Source organism: Anolis carolinensis, chromosome 1 (genome assembly GCF_035594765.1).
Source record: "Anolis carolinensis isolate JA03-04 chromosome 1, rAnoCar3.1.pri, whole genome shotgun sequence".
In the NCBI taxonomy this organism is placed as follows: Eukaryota; Metazoa; Chordata; class Lepidosauria; order Squamata; family Dactyloidae; genus Anolis; species Anolis carolinensis.
In genome coordinates, this window is record NC_085841.1 from 51,742,083 (window position 1) to 51,767,865 (window position 25,783).

The following is a 25,783-nucleotide window of genomic DNA, read 5'->3' on the forward strand; positions in this document are numbered from 1 at the left end:
AAGTTTACAAAGAAAAGAAAATTGAAGATAAGTTAGTAGAAAAAGTTAAGCATATGGAGGTTGAAAATAGGTGATTTTGTATGATATCCTTCTTAATTGTATACTTTCAAATGGTGAATGCTCTGAATAGCCTTTCAGATGCAAATTGAATGAGATATTGGTTGGATGAACAGAAAATTTGATTTTTTTGAAGAATCATAACTTTTTAATATTTTTGTGTTAAAATTATTCTTTCTTTATGATAGTTACTTGGTGTTGAACTTCTGAGTGTGCTTCATCGACTCCTGTTGACCTGCAATCCTCCTTCAGTCCAACTGCTAGTCACTGGTGTGGTGCAGCAGATTATAAGAGCAGCTCAGGACCATTTTCAAGAAAAAAGAAACACGCTGAGTAAGATATGCATATTAGTTATTTATGCAACTCCTTTTCTGGATTGGGTAATAATAAAATACATTGAAATAATGTTTTTCTTATGAAAATAGGGCATGCAAAATTCCCTATTTAGCGTATTAGTATAATAGTCCCAATGTATAAGTTGTGACTTTCACTGGAGAGTTTGCAATATATTCAAAATATGAACAAGGAAAAGACTTCTAGGAAAAAACAAGAAAATTACTTTTGCTGCTGTAATCCTGATTCCTGCTCATATGCAGGTTGTTTTTTATTCTAGACATGTAACCCATCAACTAGTCAACCATGTAGCTTATTTATGAGAACAGTCATACTATACTGTATGCTGACTCATTAAAATGGTTTTGATGGAATTAAGATTATTTATCGCATGAATTATGAACAAGACAGCTTAAACATTTATTCTCCTTTTATTTGAAAAAACGTTTGCTTCAGCCTGTCAAAAACCTGTGTGTTTTTTGGCTTATATTCTCTGTGTTTAATTTTTCTCTTTCTTGGCTTATTTTTTTCATTTGCAGAGAGGATGTAAGTACTAAAGATAAGCCAGCTGAATAGTTTTAATATGTAATGATTCACATTAATGATCTTTGACTGTATATTATTTCTCACAGTTTCAAAAAGGAAGAGATTCATACTTGTGTGTTAGTTAGTTTATGACATCTTTGATTCTGAATTCTCCAGTTTCTAAAAGGCACAAGAAGCAAAAGTACAGTTAGAAGGAGGTGAAAGTACATTTAAAGTCTGTACTTTCATTCCTGATACTATTTTTGAAATATGAAGTGTTCATATTTTCACTTTTATTACCCGTTATGCACTGTTATATTACCCTTTCTGTCTTGTCTGTAGTGGGTTCCCCCAGTGAATTTTAATACATGCCTTTATGCCCCTTTGTTTTAGATGAGGAAGATGCAAAGGAAAAAGACACTAGTACTACAGTTGGTGAAGGAGGAGAAAGTGGGGGTCTTGTGCCTGGCAAATCTCTTGTATTTGCTGCCATGGAGCTGCTGATGTTTATCCTAGTTCGACACATGCCCCACCTGAGCACAAAAATGTCGGATTCTCCAAGTCATCTCTGTAGCAGAACCCAGCTCCCAGAGGAAAGCGCTCGCCTTGTTGCTGCCACTATTTCCATTCTATCTGACCTGCCTACTCTCTGTTCCCCAGCTGGTAATGTCGTAAATCTGAATTAATGTAATGATGCTTTGGATAATCAGGGTATACAAGTATTTGTAAAAATGTACCTATAACAAGATTGCAATAATATATAACAGGAGGAGCGGGTCTCACCAGAACTCATTGTCTCACAAGTGACATTCTTATCTAGCTAGTTACAGAATCCTTTGGAATGCCACAGATTTGCATCTTTGGTTGTGTTTGAAATGTGTATGTAGTACTTTCAGTAACCTAAATTCATACTACTGCAGTTTCTTCTCCTTTAAATAAACATTGGCCATTAAAAAATGTGAGAACAGGCTTTTCACATAACATTTTAAGGGTGTTCACATTTTTTTTTAGAAAATTCAGGATCAGAACTTAAAGAATTGTGGCAATCTAAGTATCAGTTGGTGTCAAATCCACACACAAGTCACAAAAGGCTGTCATTGGGATGCAATGGACTGAGGCCCAAGTACCTTAAAGCACTTGTTCTCAAACGGTGCTCTGCAGAGCCCCTGGGGCTCCATGAAACAAATTGAGGGTCGTTACACTTCCTTCCTCCAACCCCCTCTCCCCCTTAAGCACGCCCAGGCAAAGGCCCCCGCTGCCGAAGCCCCCGCTGCTGAAGCCTCTGCTGTTGAAAGCACCCCTTCACCATGTGGAAGAGGCAGAGAGAGAGAAGAGAGAGAGAGAGAGAGGGAGGAAGGCAGACAGAAAGGAGGGAGGGAGGGAGGGAGGAAGAAAGAGAGGAAGAGAGAAAGAAAGGCAGATGTGCAGCCAGGCAGAAAGAGAGAGAGAGAGGCAGACAGGAGGCAGGCGTGCACCCTTGGGAAGGCAGTGAGATGCTTAAAGGTGCAGAGTAGGGTGGTCCCATGAAGGTTCATGGATATGCAGTGCTTTGGCATTGTGGAGAGGGTGAAGCCCCAGAAGGGTGGCTTGTTGCCCAGGCTCTTTTCCCTGCACCCCCATGCCACCCAGACCCTTATTACTACTACTACTACTACTACTACTACTACTACTACTACTACAAAGGCTGGATGGCCTTCTGTTGGGGGGTGCTTTGATCTGTGCTTTTCCTGCATGGCAGAAGGGGGTTGGACTGGATGGCTCCTGGGGTCTTCCACTGAAATACTGTTAAGTTTATGTTGGCTAACATTGTTCTTCATTTTAAATATTGTATTGTTACTTTATGAAACAGCACTTTATGAAACCTGTCCCTGCTGGTTTGCTTTTAATTACTCTGATTTTATCTGCTTGGATTTTAATGTATTGTCTATTATTTTATTTTGTGTATTGTTGGAATGTTTTAAGTTTTTGTCAAATATGTTGTGTTGTTGTTTCGGGCTTGTCCCTGTTGTGAGCCGCCCTGAGTCCCTTCGGGGAGATGGGGCGGGATATAAAAATAAAGTTATTATTTATTATTATTATTTCTTTCCCTTTTTTTGCAAATGAGATATGTGCAGTGTACATAGGAATTTGTTAATTTTTTTTCAATTAGTTCACACAAATACTCTCCATTCACCTGTCACTGGCCCAGCCCGTCTGTCAAATTTTAAAATGCCATGCGGCCCCTACATCAAAATGTTTGCCCATGACAGATAGATATATATATATATATATATATATATATATATATATATATACACACACACACACACACATACACACACACACACACACACACACACACACACACACACACATTATATATAATATAATATATATAAACATTTCTTGAGGCTCCACAAGAAATTTTTCCTTCAAAAAGGGCTCCACGCCTGAAAAGGTTTGAGAACCCTTGCCCTTAAGGCACCAGATCCTGTCTGATCTTGGAAGCCAAACTGGGTCAGCCTTGGTTAGTACCTGGATGGAAGACTCTCAGTGAAGTCAGGTACTGTAGGTCAGTCATTTCCACATCTTTTTGGCCATAGAACCCCTCAGAATACTACCCTCCCCCCCCCCCCCCCCGGAACCTTCATTCTGTCCCTGACTTTCCATCGGAATCCTAATTCTGTCCTTAAGCATTGTGAACCCACAAAGTTCCTCCTCCTTTCATCTACTCCTACTGCTTGAGTGCTTTGTATAATGTAGTAGGTTTGGAAATAAAGAGAAAACATTTTAAATATAACTACAAATCTTTGTTTTGGTACAAGAAAATATTGGATATAATCATAAATCTTTATTTTGGTACAGGAAAATATTGGATTCACACCTAAAGTGATGAATGAAATTGGTTTGTTTTAGTACTTAAAATAGTTTTGAAATTGGGCTTTTGTCAGATATTGTGGCATGAATTTTCCCCAGCAGATGAGACTGAAGTAGTACTACTTGAGTGTCTCTCACAAAATTGTGGGTCATACCTGTTGGGTACTGTTTTGGTAATTACAGTCACTTGCAAGAAAAATCTTTTTTCTTTTTCAGGATGCATGACTATATTGCCCACCATCCTATTTCTGATCATACAAGTGTTGAAAGATACTGCTGTAAAAACAGTAGGAAATCAGGTTCCGTTGCCAGTCACGGCTACACTTCAAGGTCTGAAAAACATTGTTACTCTTCCAATGGCTGTGAATGAAGAAATTCAGAAACAATGGACAAATATTATTCGCAGCACTCTGGCTTCAATCTTAGACTACTCTCAGCCAGGTAATTTGTATTCAGTCATTTTGAGCTGGTTTTTAAAACACATAGGTCTATTATGGGAAACAAAGTTGTATCTATTTTCGTCCTATACACTGTAGAATTAGGAGTAAGGAATTAAAGGCATGTGTTGAGGAATCAAAATCATTGTTGATACACTGTCTTTATGCCTTAAAAGTTTGTACTTTTCTATATTTGGGGAAAGTGTGATGGCACACACGAGCCTTTGGGAAAACTATGGTGTCTGGCTTTACTCGGTGGCTATCTGTAAACCTTCTATTAAGATCAAGACCCTTAACATACAGAGGCACTTTAGGCAAGATGAAAGTTAACCAAAATGAGTTTACTAAAAACAAGATGAATAAAGGGTTAACTCCACCTGGGGCTATTAAAACAGTACATTACAAAAGGAGATTTTGCTGGTCACAATAATCTCTCCAGAATCCTTGAAAGTCTTTTGCCTCTGATGTAAAGCAATGAACTTGGTCTTCTACTTTGTGAAACTTGGGCTGACCACACTGGTGTAGGATTTCCAGGCAAAATCTAGGCCACTAAACTCTGTAGCTCTGTGCAGGCAAATGGACTAAACCAATTAAGGCTGGCCTCTAGGGGTTTTTTAAAGCTCCACCCAAAAACTAATACAAATGGAGGCATCTACTCTATTGGGGAACCTAAACAGAGGAAACTGAAGCAAAGGAGAGGAAAGGCAGAGCCATGACTTCACAGAAAGTATTTATGTGGATCTATAATTCAGGTCTTTATAATCCAGGATGGGGAGAGTAAAGTGACAAAAGCCAGTTTCAATATGTGTTTTATGAATAAAGAAGAATGTTTCATATGGATCAGTAAATTTTAAGACTGCTTTCAGCAATTTATTAAATACTAATGTCGGTTGCAGCCACTTCCATGCTACATTATATTGCTATAGGTTGGCATCAGAAATGTTCCACATTTCAGATTTTTAAAATGTTATAATATGTATATATAATGGAATATGTTGGAGATGGTAACCAAACCTGAACATAAACTTATTTTATATTTCATATACACATTGCCAGAAAGTAATTTTATATGAAATATGTTCAATAATTTTGTCTATGAGTCATCAGAAAACAAGGGTGTCACTATCTCAGCCACCAATGTGGAGAATTTTAGATTATGACATTTTAGATAAGGGATACTCAACCTGTATGTATTTTATTACTATCCACAGAAATATCAACATGGAAGTATTGCAAAGCATTACATAACTTTTCAGGGAGAAATATTGTGCATTTCCCAGTCTCCTCCTAATCTGAAAAAGCTCAATTGCACTTTCCTATTGCTTACCTTTCTCAGCATAACCTTTTGCCCTGTTCTCACTTGTGTGCATCTGTGTATCCCCCCCCCCCCCAGAGGCCTCAAAGCCTATTTTAGATGAAGTAAGCATGCTTACAGCTATTGCACTATTCCTTTGGTCTGCAAGCACAGAAATAATTGGAGTGCAGTCATTACAGAATGGCTGCATGAACAGATTCAAAGCTGCACTGAATTCTCCTGATCCTTGGGTAAGTCATTCCTATATGCCCTAACCAGCGTTTCTTGAAATGCTACCATTGGTTCATTCAAGCTACATACAGATTGACCTTTTGACTGCATTTATGTACAGCTATTTTGGTTTCTAGTTCATTGCTAACTAATGTAGTGTGAAAATTGGAAAAGTAAAATGACATCCTACTCAAAAAGCTCACTTATTTCTTATGTTTTGTTAGAACTACATAAATAATACTGATATTTAGTACTACAGTAGAGTCTCACTTATCCAACGTTCTGGATTATCCAACGCATTTTCGTAGTCAATGTTTTCAATACATCATGATATTTTGGTGCTAAATTCGTAAATACAGTAATTACTACATAGCATTACTGCGTATTGAACTACTTTTTCTGTCAAATTTGTTGTATAATATGATGTTTTGGTGCTTAATTTGTAAAATCATAACCTAATTTAATGTTTAATAGGCCTTTCCTTAATGCCTCCTTATTATCCAACGTATTCGCTTATCCAACATTCTGCCTGCCCGTTTATTTTTGATAAGTGAGACTGTATTTGGTTTGGCTTTTCATATTTGTAATGCATTGACATCTGTCATGCCTCGGTCCATCAGCCATCTACAGCATATATATTTTTCAGTGGAGAACTTTGTTAGCTAGATGTATTTAGATGACAGTGTATACATCCACATTTAATCTTGTTCCCCTATGTTTTGGATGCTGCACGAGTAACATGCTGTTGTTCGTATCAGCCATAATCCCCCAGAGGATTTATATATAAGAACATGATCCTCTCAATGAATTCCCTTTGTATGAATCAGGTTATTAAATACACAGCATGTGGGTATTGTGCACATAGTGGAAAAAGAGCTATTATAGAGTACCCTGTTATTCATGCTGAGCTTTCAAAATGTACTTAGCATTGACTTATATATCATTTATTACTTGCCATTACTTTGGTTTATGGCAAAGCTGTGAATGAGCAACCTCCATATAGATGTATAACCTGGGCCAGCTATTTGTGTAGTAGAAGGAGCAAGAGAGAAGGAGATAGAGGGAGAAGTAAAATCCTGATAATTGGAGAAGGAGATATTTTAGGTGGGTTGCTGCTGAGGAGGGAACAAGTAACTACCTCCTTGCATGTTAAAACTTCTCGAATAAGCACCCCTTCTATCCCCAAGCATAGCTATTTGTTTTACATTTTCCACTAACTACTGTGAGAGAACTTTTCCAAACCTGCACACATTGGAGGATGTGTCAGTTTAGTCATAGGCACACAAACGGACGCAGGTTGACCATGTGTACCCATAATGCAATGCGACTCGAGTTTCAGATGCTTCCCCAGCTCTACTTTAGGTAACAAATGAATGTGAATATAAATAATGAATTTCTAAGCACAAATGAGCCATTACTATCTTTTGAGGGAAAATAATTACATAGGAAAAGATCTTTTCAAGTTCATTACTGAGTAATAGTTATTCCTCATAGTTAGTGGTACCATTCTCTTTCTCACTTTTTCTTCTTGGATAATTACTGTTTCAATGTTATTTACTCAATAGCTCAACATCATTTACTGCAAATCCTAAAATGACCCAGCAGCGCTATATTTATTCTGATTCTAGGTTCAGGCCAAATGCTACCAGCTTTTGCTTTCTGTATTTCAACACACCAACCGTGCCCTCGCAATTCCATATATCCATTCATTGGCACCGATGGTGGTTGAGAAACTGAAAAGTGTAGAGAAGAACCGCCCAAACAACAAAACAGAACTTCTAGCGGTTCAGGAAGGAATTAAAGTTCTTGAAACCCTTGTTGCTCTTGGAGAAGAACAGAACAGTAAGTATTTTGTTTTCCTGGGAAAATATTTATCAGGGACCAGTAATCATGCAAGAGCAATAGTAGCGCCCTTTCAATTTTATCTAATTTCTAAAGATTATTTTCCTACTGTATTTATTTCTTATGGACACGAAACTTTGGTAAGAATAGGCAAATGGTAGGCAATTAAGTCTTCCCACTAGTGGAACTGTTTTCACCAGTGAAAACAAGAAAGAGGCCATCACTCTGCTTTACAGTCCAAAATGTGCCCTCAAAATCTGCTCCAGTGGATTAAAGGACCCCCTGGAGCAAATTTTGGAGAGATGCAAAGGAATTACAGGGGGAAAGAGAGGGGAAAGCCCCATAATACATATCTCCTATATCATTAATGGCTTGCCTGTTCATGTGAAGGTATGAAACATGTATACATTCCTTTTTTTTAACACAAATGAGAAATTTCCATTGAAGGCAAGACAGTTTGTGTAGACAGCCTACAGAAATTCTTCAAAACGCTCAGGGGTTCTGCAACAGGGTATCTGTCTGTGGCAAAGAGATCTTTATTACCACAAGGCCCATGCTTTGTGATATGCTATGCTAATTCTCTTACCTCTTTTCAGCTGATGAAAATAGTAGGGTTTTTAAAAAGTACCTATTCTTCTTGTGGCTATATATTGCTTCGTGCAGTTTTATGCTATATCAGTCCCCATGGTAACAGAGTACCTTGGGGAACTATTTGGCTGTTCTGGAACAGAGCACAGTGGGAAGTTGTGAGGAGGCCCTAAAAATAGTTCTCCTACTCTCTGCCATGAGTCTTTTTGCATTAGTATTATGGGGAAATGGATTGGCAACTTCTGAATTTTTTTTTTTTAAAAATCTAATGGAAATAAATTAAGATGGAATTCTGAATTCATGTCCAAGTTCAAAGTATCTAATTTTCATTATACTCTTTGTTTTAGGAGTTCACTTGCTTGCTCTTCTCGTTCCCACTCTCATATCATATTTGCTGAATGAAAATGCTTTCCCTTCTGCACCTGTGGTGTCCAAAGAACTTCATGAGTTTGCCCTCCAAGACCTAACGCGTATTGGGCCTCTCTATCCTCATGCATTCAAGACCGTAATGGGTGCAGCCCCTGAACTGAAAACACGGCTGGAAACTGCAGTGAGAGCGAGTCAGGCAAGCAAAGCAAAGGCAGCTGCTCGGCAACCACCACCCACAGTACATTCCACTCCAACAATTAAACTCAAAACTAGCTTTTTCTGATTTATTCCTGTCTGAACCAATCACTTAATTGATCACCAAGCAAAGCATCATTCCTATTGCGTTGCTGTATAGCACTTTGTATTTTTCCTTGTTTGTCATAGCTGTCCATTAGAGGTGGTGTGTTTATATGTTATGATTTGAAATCTCTGTGTTAGAAGAGACATATCTGAATGTACATAATTTTTATGAAATGGAATATCTTTGATCATGCCTTTGAGTTAATGTTAAACTATCTCCTGTAACAAAGTATTTTGTTTGGCATTTGTCTTTCTTTATTTTTAGAAGATTGATGTGCTCAAGTGAAGTGTGCAGTTTGAGAAACTTACCGATTAGGTAAAGTTGCTGATAGGTTGTAGAATAGGAAATGCATATATTAATTATTTTGCAACAGGTTGAGATTCCAGATTGAAGGAGGAATCTTTTCCTCCTCTGCCCTCTACTCTGTTGGAGAAAACAAATCCTTTGGCTATATTTGGAGTCTGTGTTTTATCCCCTTGAATTTCTGTGCTTGTGATCACTATCTGATTTAGGAAATATCTGTGTTTTGAACTCAAAGATGGCCTCTAAAAGGGCCTGAGCCTTATTAGCATTTGAGAGGTTAAGCCAGCTGAAGAACATTCCACTCTTTCTGATACAAGAAAGGGTTGTAATATAGGCTGAATCCAGATGTGGCTTCTCTTTGGGCACAAGGACTTGTCCTGATTTGCTGTGAAATCCTTGTATTGGAAAAGTGAAATGACATCCAGAATCGTATTGCATATTGATCACAGTTCCATAGCAGTTCATGGGATAGTGTACCTGCCACAGTTTTTACATCACATCTCTGGATCCAACCCAGTATATTGAGACTACAGATGTAGCTGTAGTCAGTTGCTGTTTTCTCTAAAGCACGAAAAGTTCTTAAGAAATGTTTCCCAAAATCTGGCACCATTTCCTACAATGTCTGCATTTGGAGAAGCCGTCTACTTCTCAGATGGGTATTTCTGCACATGGCTATCATCCACATACACCAGGGAAGAATAGTGCTATTAATCAGTCAGAATTTTGTTAAAAGTTTACATATTCTCAGCCAACCTAATCTATTAAGACTATTGAGAGAATTGCATGGAGGAAAAGTTACAGCCCGAGACACCCTCTCCCCTTTCCTTCCCCCCCCCCCCCCCAAATTATTAGCTTCTTACTAAAGGAGACCAAGAGCACTATTCAGGACTAGCCAATAGAAATATTTAACTTGTCCTCTATTTTATACAACAGCACTTCTTTAATTATTTCTGCCAGAGTTTCCCCCCAATGCTCCAGTGCGTGTTTATGTGTCTTCAAGTTGCCTGTTAACTTATGGCAATCCTATGAATTTCAAAGAGCTTTCTTCGACAAAGAATACCCAGAGGTGGTTTTTCCGCTTTCTCTGAAATATAACCAGAATCAATGATATTCATTGGAAGACTCCTAACCAGACCTGGCCCTACTTAGCTTCCAAGATCAGGCAGGATCTGATGCCTTTAGGGTATTAGGGGTGCTGGTGCCATATTTTTGACCCCTGGCTACAACTGTTTCTTTCCTCGAAACTTGTCTCAGACTATACTATTCCATGAATTACCACTATGAATAACTCATACAAGGTACATTAGCATTTTGTACAGAAGAGAATGGCTAATGTATTAGTTAAGTAGATAACCTTGGATAATGAAGCATATGTTAACATCTTCAAGTATTTAAAGAAAAGGACAAAGAACTACAACAGCTTCATTGGTTCTCAGGCTCTACTGATTCACAAAGGAGTCTTCCTTTTCCTTTGAGAAAATTAGAACACAGTCTTTAAATGAAGGCTCTCTGCGCATATATTCATTGAGTACCAACACTAAGCCTGTTGTTTGAGTGTTCTGCAACACCATTGGACCCTGAACAGAGACCTTTTCATGCTACTGGTTGAGAACTGTCTGGTTAGCAGTCTTCACAAGTTACATAAAATCAACTGTCTACATTTTCTTAGAGAAAGGAATTTTCTGAAGGGTAGGGCTGTTTTATGGTCATAGATTCCTGAACTATTTGCAATAACAGTGTGGGAGTTGTTGAGTTATCTTTAAAACAGGAGGAACAAGTTTTTGTTTTTATGGAAAATTTTGTGACATTAACTTAAAGTTACTCCTCAAACATCCTTAATCCCTTATTATTTCAAAATGAAATTCTTTTTTCCCCTTTTGTCCTGGATGATCTGTTCTCATACTTCAAATATGTTGAAAATGGACTATACAAATTTGAATTTTACAATCTACAAAGATGTCAACATTTAGCATTGACATAAGAACCTGTAACTTGAATATATGCATACGACTACATCAGCCTGGCAAAATACAGGGACAGGATTTGGTTGTCCCAGCAACACTATGCCAGAATAATTTACAAGAAGGAGAGATGTTTATGACAGTGGTGTGCGTAAGACCATGCTTGCTTTTACCGTCTCTAGCAATATCATGTATAAGCAAACTAGCTCACAAAACAAAAGCTCTCAAAATTCTAGAAGCTTTATTTAAAGAAAAAAAGGTTGCTGTTAAGACTGAAGGATTAACAGTTACACAGTACATTTAAGAGGATAGTGACAGGCTAGATCATGTCCAGAGAACGGTGACCAAAATGATCAAGGATTTGGAACGCAAGCCCTGTGAGGAACAGGATTAAAGAGCTGGGGATGTTTATCTTTGAGAAAAGAAGGCTGAGAAACAATCTAGCCTAAGTGACTTTCATGGCTTCATGTGGACTTGAAATTTTCTAAATCTCATTTTTTGGTAATATTTTACAAAATTAGTTGTGAGAGACAACCACAACAAATACCTGCTTTTAACGGGGGAAGTGGCCATGGTGCTGACTTTTAGGGAGTTCTGTTTTGAGTTATAGTTAAGCTACAATATTTCAGGGTACTAATTCCACTTTTCTACTGTACCAAAATGGAGTCGACTACTAATATAAGATTACTTGGGCATTTAGGCTGACCCTAGTACTCAGGTCAGTTTAGCATTGACTGCTCCTCAATTGCAACTTGGTGGGATGTTAAGAGATCTGCAAATGGCTCAATGTTTCTTTTCTAGAGTTACAGACTGGAAACCTGCCTTAGGCATTCACTACTCCCATTTATCAACTCCATCAGTCTACTTTGGGTGGCTTTCATCAATAACCAGGAAGGTGTAGGTCCAAGTATGCACATGATTGCTCTCTTCTCCCAAAGGATTCTGTCCACATACTCAGATTTCATAAATTGAAATGTATTCAATAACTTGGTCATGGTTACATCCACTGTATCACTGACAGCATTCAAGTCAGCAGATCAGAGTAATTTTATCATGAAGTGGGTGTGAGTGGCCCTTACGGGGCACAACATAAAAGGCACCTAACTACTTCTGGATTACATTGGATGGCTTTAAAAGGGGGTTGGATAAATTCATGCTAGGTATAACTACCAATAGCTACAAATCACAATATATTTTACTTTGGGTATAAAAAATAATATCCTTTTGTATGCCAGCTTCTGGAGAGCATGAGCTAGGGTGGGTGGTTGCTATCATTTTCCCTGCTTGTGGGCATCCAGAAGCATCTGGTTCACTTTTATGTGAACAGAATGCTAAACTAAATATGCCTGTGGTCCAAGTCAGCATTGCTCTTATGCATGTTATGTGCCAAATCAGTATTGCTTGTGTATAGGATGGTGACGATATGTGCAACATGGTCATTCCCTTAGAAAAGGACTATAAGGCAAAATCCTGTTCCACAAGATCACTGCTATGCTAACGGTGGCAAATTCAGTTTCAGTAGAGGTGGAATAGGGAGTCTTTCAGTGTCCATACCCTCCACTATCAGTCAGATGTGTGCATATATGTGTGCGTGTGTGAAAGAGAGAATGAATGAATATATATGCGCAGAAAGGTAGTCTTCATTCAATGCCAGATGTTGTCTCTGAGACCAAAAATGTTATGCACCCCTGCTCTAAAAGTTGGATACATACATTTAAATGTGGAGCCATTATGGATTTAAACCAAGATGGGCAATTGTCAGGGGTTAAATACTCATATTGCACGTCTGGAGATCTTAGGTTTATATTCCCGAAAATCTTTCTCTTTTTTTAGCCCCAAGCACCCATATTTATGATACTCTCTGGACCAATTTAGAAAGACGACCTTTTTTCAACAAGAAATGACATTGTTAAATTATCCTCATCCCCAGGGGATATTTGGTGTCAGACATTTTTCGAAACAGTTTAGCTGGGCACAGGAACAGCTTGGGGGGGGGGGGGGTGGGTGGGACTGTCCTTATGTCTGTTTGAAACCAATATTTCAGCCAATTATCCTCCATTCAATAACCAACCGTAAGTTTCAGTTCTCTTGCAAAAGGTGGTGTGTGTATGCATGTTTAATAAGATACGTTTTCATCTGGTTTAGGTATTTTCAACAAATTTGGTTTTAATTTTGAACTTTTTTGATTTTTAAAAAATTTATTGTGAATGCTTTGAGTCCTCCCATTCTGGAAAAAGGCAGGATAGAAATGAATATTGTCATCATTAATGTCATCATGAATATCATCATCATCATTATCATCATCTCCTCTCCAGGCAGCACTCTAGAAGGACAAGAAGAAAAGGTGAGGATGGGAAGGGGAGGAGCAGGGATGGTTCTGCGTGCCAACTACATTCAGCCCTAGCTATATTTCTTGCATATTCCTTGGCAAAGTAGTCATGTGTAAATATGATTCTCAACTTGGGGGAAAATATTTTTTAAAACACCAGGTCTACTTTTATAATATCTAGTACAGCGACCAGTGCACAGGTTTGAGTAAAGAGTTACTGCTCTGGAGACAAGAGTTCAAATCCTTGCTCATCTATGGAGGCCCACTGGGTGACCTTGAACAAGTCATACTCTTTAACCCTTAGGGGGAGGCAATGAAATTTTGCCCTTAAGGTTCAAGCTTCATAGAAGCAAATACCCCAAGACAAGACACAAGCAGTTTCCAGGCCAAAGCCTAAAAGGTTAGGTACATTGTTCCTAAGAACAAGGGGTTATTCAGCTACATTCTCATGGCAAAGTGAAAAAAATGCAAATTATAGTTCCATCCTCATTATATTTATATCCTGCTAGCAGGCCTTCTGTCAATTAGAGTGACAGTTTTGCTCTGTGCAGCACTTGTCAGGAGCGATTTGACCTCATTTTTTCCCCAAAGCCTGGACAGATAAATGTGCTTCCTCTCTATGCTAACCATGTTTGTTACAGAGAACTGTCTATCTCACAGTTCTCTGTTTTGTTTGCAGTTCATGAACAACAGAAGTATAGACATGTTCATTGTGAAGCAGAGCACTAGTCAAAAATGCAGCTCTGAAAAACATTTAGAAATACCATTAGCAACCAATCTTCTAGTCTGTTTATTGGAAAGGATGTGTTTGCGCATGCAAAAGTAAAGGCAATTGTGTTGATAAACTCTGTTCTTTCCTTGAAGCAATGAGGCAAACTAGAAGAAAATGCTTAGAAAATGGTTTTGTGGCCACCCTCAGGGATCTATATAATAGGGTCTGCAATGGTCTTTCCGCAAGAACCCAAAGGAGCTTGGTTTAAAAGTTCTCAGCAACATTTTATACATTTGTTTGACAAGGTATGTTGAAAGAGGCAGCTCTAAAATGAAATTTTGTAGCCAACTAGTGTGTTTAAGGCTACAACTTACATGCATTTCTCAAATTTGAGCCCCAGAAAGGGATCAGAAGGTCGAAAATCAGAAGGGAGTAATTTGTGAGTTTTTTATGATAGCTATAAGAAATAATGAAAAATGTTCGTAGTGTATGAAATGAAACTTTAATTTAAAAAATATAAGAGGAGAAAACCCCCACGGCTTCAAAGACAAATTCTTAATCTTCTATGTACTGTAGTCTTTCAGATTTTGCCTGTTACAAGTGACTATGAAACAATTAGATGGTATTGTACTGAAATATACTTTCAAAGGCATCACTCATCCATACAAATCCACTCGGTTATCTTGGGCAAGTCAAACTCTCTTAGAGAAAACTCCCCTTTGAGGAAAATCTTCTCAAGAAAAAAACATTGATAGGAACTCCTTAATGTTACCATAATTCAGAAATGATTTGAAGGCATGCAAAAAAATGCCTTTTGCATTTTCTTACTGTGTCATATGAACTCTATTTTCACAGTTTGTATTGCAATAAGGCATCCCATTCACTCTAAAACAACTGCCAATTTCTGGATGGCATAATAATTACATTTTCCTTATTTGGATATGCTCAAAGGAAGGGGGGGAAATAAACACTTTCTAACCAGGGAAGTCTCAATTTTGTTTGACAAGGATAAATTATCCAGGGAAATGCAGCTGTGCATCAGCTATAGCTGTTCATTTTTTATGTTTCAGTTTACACTTTGGTAAATATTTTTTAAAAGTTCCAGGTCGCTCTTCATTCTGAAATTTAGATTATAAAACCTTTACTCATTGGTACATATGGCAGAAATGTCATTTCAATAATAAAGTTTTGTTTGTCAGCACGTGTAATTCCATGTGCAAAAACAAGCAAATAATAATGTCTACACTATAAGGCCATTTACAAATCAACACAACCCGGTGTGTTAAGAATACAAATACAGGGAAGCAATTTTAAACAACCCCTAAAAAACATATATTAATATATGAAGATGAAATAATTTAACCTAATTGCAGTAATTTGAGTTATACTGAAGGGCAGTAAGCTATATCACAAATAGGTTTTCACATGAATCTTGAATCTCCTTTTCTGCCAAAAAAAACCCCTTACTACCAATATCCCTCAATAAGGAGAAAACTGACATACAGAAATCTCTCTTTGTGGAAACTGTATATAAAGGGTATACTCAGTGGAGTCCTCAATACAAACACCCCCAACATATAGATATACACATATACTATTTCCTACCTCAACTATATCTTGGCCAAAGAAGCTGATGACCTTCTCTGGAACTACAATTGCTTTCCTTATCTGCAGAATGATTTGCCAACATTTGGGCATTCTTGAAACAGTCCTAAATCTACCCCCCTCTTGCTTAATTGTTTAAGACCAACAATATTTTGTATGATCTTCAGAATGTCAGGTTGACCAAGCTCAGTGCTTCAGTTCTAGAGGATGATGGTGATGCCTGTCTCAAAGTTTTACATTACTCATCTCACGGCTCTTTTACACTATACAATTGTACTGTTTCGATACTACTTTAACTCCCATAGCTACATCACATGGAATAATAGGATTTGCAGTTTGGAGAGGTATTACAGCTCTCTGGATTATAATTCTAAATACACCCCCTAACTATATACCCAGGATTCCATGTGATGAAATCATGGCAATTAATATGGTATCAAATTGTGTACCATAAAAAAAGATCTGTGTAGCACATACCTCTGAGAGCAGAATACAGTGAAAAGAGTCAATACAATATAGTGGTTTGAGTGCTGGACTGGGACTTCCAAAAGACAGGGTTCAAAGCCACGGTTTTTGTTAAGCCATACACTTTCAGCCTCAGTGGAAAGCAGTGGGAAACTCCCTTTGAGCAAATCTTGCCTGGAAAACCCAATGAAAAGGTTGCCTTAGGATTGACATAAATCTGGAATGACTTGAAGGCACACTAGAGCGAGGACACATTGCTGAACAATAATATTCATAATAGTGTGAGAAGTTCATTTAGGTTCCGCTGGTAATTTTCCACAGAAAAGATACAATTGGGTAGCAGCTTATTCCCATTTCAGAAGAATAGGTTAAACTGGAGTTGGTTGAGAAAACAGCACCACTAGAGTTACGTACATCTAGATACACTAAATCACAGAATCCATGGGATTCTAATTTCAGATTAATTTCAATCGTGTCTCCTCGTTTGTGGAACACCCTCCCCAGAGATGTACGACAAGCCCCAACCCTTTTGAGTTTTAGAAAAGCCCTGAAAACATGGTTATGTGCCCAGGCTTTCGAAGCTTAAATGATAAAGACGACCCGGACTGATTTACGGCTACAGCACGAGGATTTTTGATGAACGAATTTTTAACCATATGTTTTATATTTTTATATTGTTTTAATTGGATTTTCATTGCTATGTTTTAATTATGTGTAGGCATCGAATTGTTGCCAATTGTGTACCCTGAGTCCCTTCGGGTGAGAAGGGCAGGATATAAATGTTGGAAATAAATAAATAAATGTTCATAGGATTGTAGCTCTATAGATTTCCAGTCTTTCGAGATAGAATGAAGCAGTAGAATTACCACCTAAACCAATATAGAGGATGGACTCCTGGGGATATTAGGCTTGAGATTAGGAATGGTCACTTGGGATGGGATTGTAGCAATACAGGGGCTCTGCGCATGCCTGGGTAAGAGGAAGCAGCTCTGTTCCTGACTCTCCGGAGATACAAATGAAATAAAGTCCAGAGCCGGAGATAAGTATTAATTTAGTAGTCAGTTAATGGATAATTATTTGTGGGAGACCCCTGCAGACAACAAACTTTCTCTACAGTAAAATAATTGGGGGAAAGAGACTTTATTAAGTAAGATAAGCAAGACTCAAACCGGGAAGACGGCCAAAAATGGCGTCCAAACGGGAACTACAAAATATTCAACAAATGATTACAGAGCTGTCGGAAACCTTGAATCCAAAAGTTGACATGCTGCTGAAACAAATGAAGACCATACAACAAGATAATAAATTAATTAAAAAAAAACTTAAACAGACTGAGAAAAGAACGCAGCAAAACCAGAACGAAATTGCAGCTTTAAGATATAAAGTGGCTGAGCTATCAGATAGACAAAGAAGAAAAAACTTGAGACTGTCCGGTTTCCCAGAAGAAATTTCTGCAGAGAATTTACAAGTGGAAATAATATTATGGCTTCAAGGTTTAAACATGGAAATAGTGCAAACTCAAATTGAAAGAGTTCACAGAACCTTTCACCATGCAAAAAGGGGAGGCGTAAGAGATATCATAATGGCCTTCACCACAGAAAGTAAACGAGATGAAGTGTTTAAACTCCTTAAAGCAAACAGAGACTTAACATATAAAGGGAAAAAAATAATTCCAAAACACGACCTGTCTCCGGAATCTCTGAAGATAAAAGCTCTTTTAAAAACGTATGCAGACAGACTGACTGCTCACGGGATAAAGTTTTCCTGGGTGTTACCAATGGCTATTCTGGTTTACAAAGACAAGGAAAAATATACTGCAAGAACACCAGAACAAGCTCACTCAATGCTGGATAAATTGGGCCTTCCGCTGACATCAGAAACAAAAGACTTTACAGAGAAAAAAGGAGAAGAAAGTGAGTCAGAGGAAGGTGACGAAGATGAAGATTAGTGGATTAACAAGACCATTAAAATGAACAAGGACTACAACATCATAATAAGTAGGGACTCTACCTTAGAATCTCTTTGGAAGATGGATGCAGGATTTAATGGACATTATGTTTAAGCTTATGTACAACAAAACTAATATGTATGGCGGGTAGAGGGTTGAAAGCAGGCATATAATGGGCAAAAACAGTGAAGTAACTATATGGCCTGGGATAGTAATAACAAAGAACGAATAGGAGAGGGAACAGGGGGCGCAGTGCCGCAAGAAATCTCAAATGAAAGGAAAGATTCATTTCCTTAAAATAACATTTGAGAAGGGGGGAGGGGTAACCACAGTAATAAGGGAAGGGAACATTGCAGATGAGGAGCCACAAATATACATAGATAATGGGTGACAAGTTAAAAATGTGTTTTTTAAATACAAACGGGTTGGCTTCAGACCTCAAGCGGTCAAGAATAATACAATTAGCAAAGAAATCGTATTGCAATGTGCTTTGTTTACAGGAAACCCACAAACATCAGAAAGATAACAAACAATTAATAAATATTCCAGGTTGGAGCGTGATAGCTGAAGCGAGAGGTACGAATAAAGCTAGAGGGGTAGCGATTATAATGAAAAACTCATTGAAACTGGAAATATTAGAAACAATAATAGATAAGGAAGGGAGGTACATAGTACTAATATGCAAAATAAATGGCAAGAAATATACAATAGGAAATGTATATGGCCCAAATAAAGGACAAAAGAAATATTTTAGAAAGTGGTTTAGGAAAGTACAGGAAATTTATCAAGGGGAGCTAATAATTGGAGGGGATTTTAATATGGACCTTAGAAAAAACAAAGACCTTGTAAAAAAATGGAAAATGGAGGACATATTTGAAGCAAATCTCATAAAACAAAAGCCAACATACTTCTCACAAAGTCATAAATCTTTTTCGTGGATAGATTATATATTAATAAAAAATACTAATAGGTCTAGAATTTTAAATATGGAAACACAACCGATCTGGATTTCAGATCATGCACCTATTATAGTGGAGTTAAGGATAGAGGAGCCTGATGAAACAGAGGCAATAAAAACTTGGAGATATAAACATTTTATAATTAAGACAGAAAAACTTAAGAATGAACTATCAGAAGAAATAAAAAATTACTTCAAAGAGAATAGGGGTTCAGCAAGTACAGAAACAGTCTGGGACACAGCAAAAGCAGTAATTAGGGGTTACTGTATAGCAAAAGAAGTGGCAGTAAAGAAACAGCAAGATAGAGAAAGGAAAAGGGTGTTTAGAGAAATAGAGGAAACACAAAAATTACTACAAAATAAATACCAAGTGCAGGTGAAAGCAAAGTTGGAAAATTTAAAGAAACAGTTAGAAGAAATTGATAATTTGGATTTATGGAAAAAAGATATATTTATTAAAAATAATTTCCAAAGACAAAATACGAATACAACGAAAAAACTGGCTAACTATTTGAAGAACATGAAAGAGAAAGGAAGAGTCATTCAGTTAAAAAATAAATATAATAAAAAAGTAAACTCGACCAAGGAAATAAGGGAGGCATTTGTAGACTTCTATCAGGAATTGTATAAAAAACAAATACATGGAGAATTTGACGAAAAAATACAGAAAATAATAGATAGAGAAGACAATAGGAAACTAGGAACAGAAATATCGTATCAAGAAATAGAACAGGTTATCGACACACTGAAAAATAGAAAATCTCCGGGAGGGGATGGATACACTGCAGAATTTTACAAAGAAATGAAAGAAATAATAATTCCAGAATTGAAGATTCTATTTAATAACATAATGAAGGGAGGGAAAATCCCTGACACATGGAGAGAATCAGAGATAATAACAGTAAGAAAAAGTGGGAAAGATCCAGAAGATCCCAATTCATACAGACCCATTAGCCTCCTAAATCAGGATTATAAAATATTCACGAAAATATTAGTAAATAGAATAGAAGAGATTATATCCAAAATAGTAAAGGAAGATCAATATGGTTTTATAAAAGGCAGGAATATTGCGCACCCTATAAGAAATGTATTAAACATCCTTAATCATAACAAAAAAAGAAAGTTTGCACTATTAAAGTTAGACATTTATAAAGCCTTTGATTCACTAAACCACAAATATCTGTTACAACTAATGGGTAATTACGGATTTGACATTTCATTTATTAAAATAGTAAAAGAGTTATATAGTAATTCAAGAGCAAGAATAAGAGTAAATGAAGGCTTAACAAAATATTTCAAAACAGAAAGAGGTGTAAAACAAGGTTGTCCTCTGTCTCCGCTCCTATTTGCATTAGCAATGGAACCTCTAGCAGATAGAATAAGAAACAACGGCAGGATAAAGGGATATCAAATTAGGAACGAAGAGGTGAAGATAAATCTTTATGCGGACGATATTTTACTAATAATGGAAAACCCAGCAGAAGCTATTCATGAAATACAAATAATATTAAAAGATTTTGAAAGGTATTCAGGATTGAAAGTGAATATGAGCAAATCAGAAATGATGATATACAATATGGGGAAAAAGGAGCAGAAGGAGCTGCAGACAAAAATGGGAGACATAAAAATAATAAGAAATAAAATAAAATATTTAGGGATAACCATTACAAAAGAAATAACTAAGTTAAAAGCAGCCAATTATGGGGCAATATGGAAAAAAATCCAGGAAAAATTAAAAGCCTGGGGAGATAAACAATTAAGTATCCCACGAAAAATATTAGCACTAAAAATGTGCATAATACCCAAATTACTTTACCTGTTCCAAACCCTATCAATAAAAATAGACTATAGACAAATAAAAGAATGGGATAATACCTTGAGAGAATGGATATATGGAAAAAAGAGAAACAGAATAATGAAAAAGATTCAATATACCCCAAGAAGATTACTTGGATGGGGATTCCCAAACCTACAAAACTATTATGAGGCCTTTCAACTAAGATCTTTACTAGAAATAAGTTTAAAGGGAGAAGATAAATGGATAAAAGTAGAGAACGAAATAAATGAAGGGCGGGGAAAATATGGGCTATATACTAGAGATATTAAAGAAATAAAAGAAAAACTAACAGGTCCAAGAAAGATTGAGTTTGAATGTTGGCAAAAATGGCAAAAACTATGGGCAAATAAAATTTCTGGAAAGACCCCAATTAAGAGCATGGGACTCCCTGAAAGGTTGGTAAATACCTTAGAAGAAAAAGGATTAAGGAGGGTAAAAGATATGTGGAAACAAGATGGAGGGATAATTAACTGGCTAGACCTTTTGGAAAAAGGGGGGAAAGAATATTGGTTAAAATTAAGAGGGATCTGGGAAAAAGTAAAAAAAGAGGGTGCACAGCCCACTGAAGAACTGAAGGTAGATAAATTGCTAAATGCAAGAGAAAAAACAAGTAAAGGAACAGTGGCAAAAATATACAATTTAATGGTAGAAGATAAGGAATTTATGATCCGAGCAATACGTAACAAATGGAATGGGGTTAAAATATTAAGCACACAAGAAGTAGACGAAATAATTAGGAACATAAATAAAATAAAAACAGAAAAATATAATGAATTAGAAAAAAAGATGGTATTAAGATGGTATAGAACTCCGGAACAACTGTCTTATATGATAAAAGGGAAGAATTCAAAGTGCTGGCATTGTAATAAAGAAAAGGGCACTTATTCACATATGTGGTGGGAGTGTTCTGAATTAAAAAAATTTTGGCTAATGATACAAGGGAAAATCCAGGACTTATTACAGATAACAATACAAATTAATAATGATTTGTTACTTTGGGGAGTGATGGATCATCCAAGTATAAAAACTGAGTGCCAAGAGTTATTGAAAGTAACAATAAGAGCAGCACATGCTGTGATTGCTAGAGGATGGAGAGACAAATCGAAATGGACGTTAAATAATTGGAATGATTATTTGTATGATCAAGTGTTGTTAGATATTACAGGAATTATGACTAACCAAGTAACAAGAATGAATAAACCAAAGGACATTACAAACAGATGGAAAGACTACTTCAACTGGGTGAAAAATGGAGGAGCCAACAATTACATTAAAGAAAAAATACAAAGACTTTACCTGTGGCTGGATCTGCAAGATTAACATAAACATACTGTGGTTGAGGAGGGAGGGTGTGGGTGGTAGGGAGGGAAAAAATATTGGAAAAAAGGGAAGTAGTATTGTTATGAATTATGAATTATGAATGTAAAACCCAATAAAAATGTTAAAAAAAAAAAAAGGGATTGTAGCAATACATTCTGCATAAGGGATACAGAATCTATTTACACTGCAAAATTACAGTGATGTGATCCCACTTTAATTGTCCTGGAAACACCCTGTGGAATCCAAAAAATCTGAAAAAATAAAAGGAAAGTTACTTTTAAGAATTACGGTAATTGAATGACACGCAAAAGCCTCTTAAACACAGTCGTAGTAGGATGATGTTCTAGATTTCAGAGCATCATCCCATCACTGCCCAGTTTTTGATGGCTTCAAAGTGTTATGATAGTGACACTTATAGTTTCTTTTCAAGCATTGGTCAATGTTGTGGGGGTTTTATAAAGCTCTAAAATCAGACCTTGCTTCCAGCAGCTAGGATAGATAGCTCAGGGACTATACAATTTCAGCCCATTATAAATATCTCTGCAATTCAGAACATGTACCCACCTAGCAACACTTGTTTGCTACCTAGCAACACGTTACCTTTTATTCATCCCACATGTTAATTTATTTTAAAGCTTTCCTCAAAACCCACAATCCCATCATTTTTGCATTCTCCCATAGTGAAACCTAGGAACTTCCAATTAAAATAAATTAATGTTTCCCCCTATTTATCCCTTGTTCTTTCACTTTTTTCCGTTGCCTAGAATGTATCTAATTTTAGATTGTAAGGGCCTGAGAATAGGGACCTTTTCTTTGGTAAAATGCCACATAAATAGGGTAAAAACACCAATAAATATAGTATCGACCTGGATGTGGCAGTCTTTCAGAACAGTTGCAATGGGAACCTGAGACATTTTAAAAGCAATTGTAAAAGATTGTTCCTCCCACATTAGGACCATTGGAAAGGATGATACATATTTTTCCAGAAATAAAGGAAAAAAATAGCTGTAACAAAGGCAATATCCTAACCTTGCAAATACAGTTCAAATATGTTCTGCTTCTCTCTCCTGCCATTTCTTTCCTTCAGCCTCAGCTTCTTGAATGGGAGCAAAACTAAGTCCAGTCCAGTGTGAAAGAATAGTTTTCACTCAATTAATTGTGTGAGAGGCGAGGGGGAGAAAAATATTTTCCATCCCAGTAGACTACAGCAAGAGCAAACTGTTGAAGCCACTCCTTGGGTGTATCTATACAGTAAAATTAATGCAGCTTGATATCAATTTAACTGTCATGGCTCATTCCTACAAAATGCTGTAAAAATGTCAACAGGCATTTGGGAAAGGATACAAGGTAAGCTGTGGAGAAATTGGGTGGGATTGGGGGGAATATGAGTTTTAAAGGGCATTTTAGTGTATGTACTGTATTTTAATTCTGTTTTTTTACCACAATTACTATTAAATTGTTTTTTAACTTTTGTATTGCACCTTTTAAAGTTGTCTAGTGTGGAGTTAGCCACCTTGAGTCCCCATGGGTAGAAAGGCGGGGTATAAAAAAGATGATGATGATGATGATGATGATAATAATAATAATAATAATAATATAATGCTGGGAGTTATAGTTTGTTGAGGCACTAGTACTTGCTGGCAGAGAAGGCGAAATATCTTGTGAAACTACAGCTCCCAAGATCCCATGCCACTGAGCCACAGCAGTTAAAGTTGTGTAAAACTGCACTAATTCTACAATGTAGATCAGGTCTTGGCAAACTTCGGCCCTCCGGGTGTTTTGGACTTCAACTTCCACCATTCCTAGGCTGTTAGGAATGGTGGGAATTGGAGTCCAAAACACCTGGAGGGACAAAGTTTGTCCATACCTTGCTTTGTGTTCTTTATCATGCCATTTTGAACTCGGATGTTGTTTGGCCACACATATCCCAGTTTTCACCTGGGAAATGTGATAGGGCATGACATGGCAGAGTTGAAATGTAGGGCCATTATTTATTACTAAGCAGGTGAGAGAGTTGTACAATAAGACCTATTGAAGGGCTACTTTTACAAAACGAAAGTTCATGGGAGGACAAATTTGTTCCATTGCAATGCATGTAGGTTATAAGAACTTCACAGTCCAGCTAGTATTAGATGGTACTGTTTCATTTGAATTAAAAGCAGATGTAATATTTATTTAAAACTAGCCTTAAACAACCCAGGCTTGTATTAGATCCTTTGAAACTGCTGATAGCTCAAGAATTCACTGGTTTGTGTATGTGGGAAAGGAAAGAAATATAGGAAATGATTACAGAGGAATAAAAGAAAAGAAAGCACCATAATAATATTACACAGCTGTTCCACACTGAACAAAACAGCAACCTGAAAGGGATTGGCTGCTGATCTAATCAAGGAAGAATGATAAAATAGCCATATAGGAAAGCCCCAAAACAAGTCCTCAGCCCATCTCTCAGTCAAAATAAGGATCAAATAAGAAAGCATTTAAGGTTTTTCAGGAAACTGGCTGGAGACAGAATATTCTTTTATTGAAAAGGATGACTGTTCTCAGAGGGAAACAGGTCACAGCTGATCTAATCTTAATTTGTTTTCCCGGTTTATACCTCACCTGTCTCTTCAAAATAGGATTCAAACACTCAGTCAGATAAAAGAAAAGTGCAGTCAGAAGACAAAACAAGTTCACATATTAAAATAAAATAAGTTTAATGCCCCTGGTGGCGCAGTAAGTTAAACCACTGAGCTGCTGAACTTGCTGACCCAAAGGTTGGCGGTTCAAATCCGGGGAGTGGGGTGAGCTCCCACTGTTAGCCCCAGCTTCTACCAACCTAGCAGTTCAAAACATGCAAATGTGAGATCAGTAGGTACCACTCCGACGGGAAGGTAACAGTGCTCCATGCAGTCATGCTGGCCACATGACCTTAGAGGTGTCTATGGACAACGCTGGCTCTTTGGCTTAGAAATGGAGATGAGCACCAACCCCCAGAGCTGGATATGACTAGACTTAATGTCAGGGGAAAACCTTTACCTTTACCTTAAGTTTAACATGTATATGGAGACAAGGCATCTTACCTGTTTGCCCGTTCTGGCCAGAACTTCTAGCACTGCATGTATTGTCCAATGTTATATTCCACTACTTGGTTACTATATAAAAATATACAACACAACATCCCTAACATGGTTGTCAGACCCTTTCTTCTCATTCTTTTCCCTGTGGAAGAAGTGACGAATGGGGCAAGATGATGAATTTTACAGAATACTAATCTAGGAGGCTCAGCAACTATATGTAAGACCAACATGCCATGAACTACGCACAGTTGAAATACAAAGAAAATTCAACCCTTTTACCAATGGGTAAAAGGTTCAGTCAGATGGGTGAGATCTATTCCATCAGACAGTTGCAAAAACAAAATGAACAGAATTGAGAATACCAAAAGTTGGGCACTAATTTATTAATTATTTATTAAATGTTCTGTAAATTCCCTACAATGAGATGTTTTAAAATAAAATAAAATCATA

The 25,783-nt window shown here is 37.1% G+C and overlaps 1 protein-coding gene across 1 annotated transcript in view; it reads left to right on the top strand.

Moving 5' to 3' along the window:
* heatr5b (HEAT repeat containing 5B) overlaps nucleotides 1–9,064 on the top strand; it is a 62,108-nt gene extending 53,044 nt beyond the window's left edge. Inside the window, exons 31-36 of the mRNA XM_062974321.1 lie at nucleotides 246–390; nucleotides 1,309–1,578; nucleotides 3,988–4,212; nucleotides 5,602–5,753; nucleotides 7,362–7,575; nucleotides 8,511–9,064. Coding sequence (XP_062830391.1) covers nucleotides 246–390; nucleotides 1,309–1,578; nucleotides 3,988–4,212; nucleotides 5,602–5,753; nucleotides 7,362–7,575; nucleotides 8,511–8,815 — 1,311 coding nt within the window. The 3' untranslated portion in view covers nucleotides 8,816–9,064. The remainder of the gene's footprint in view (nucleotides 1–245; nucleotides 391–1,308; nucleotides 1,579–3,987; nucleotides 4,213–5,601; nucleotides 5,754–7,361; nucleotides 7,576–8,510) is intronic.
* Nucleotides 9,065–25,783: the final 16,719 nt, after the last annotated feature.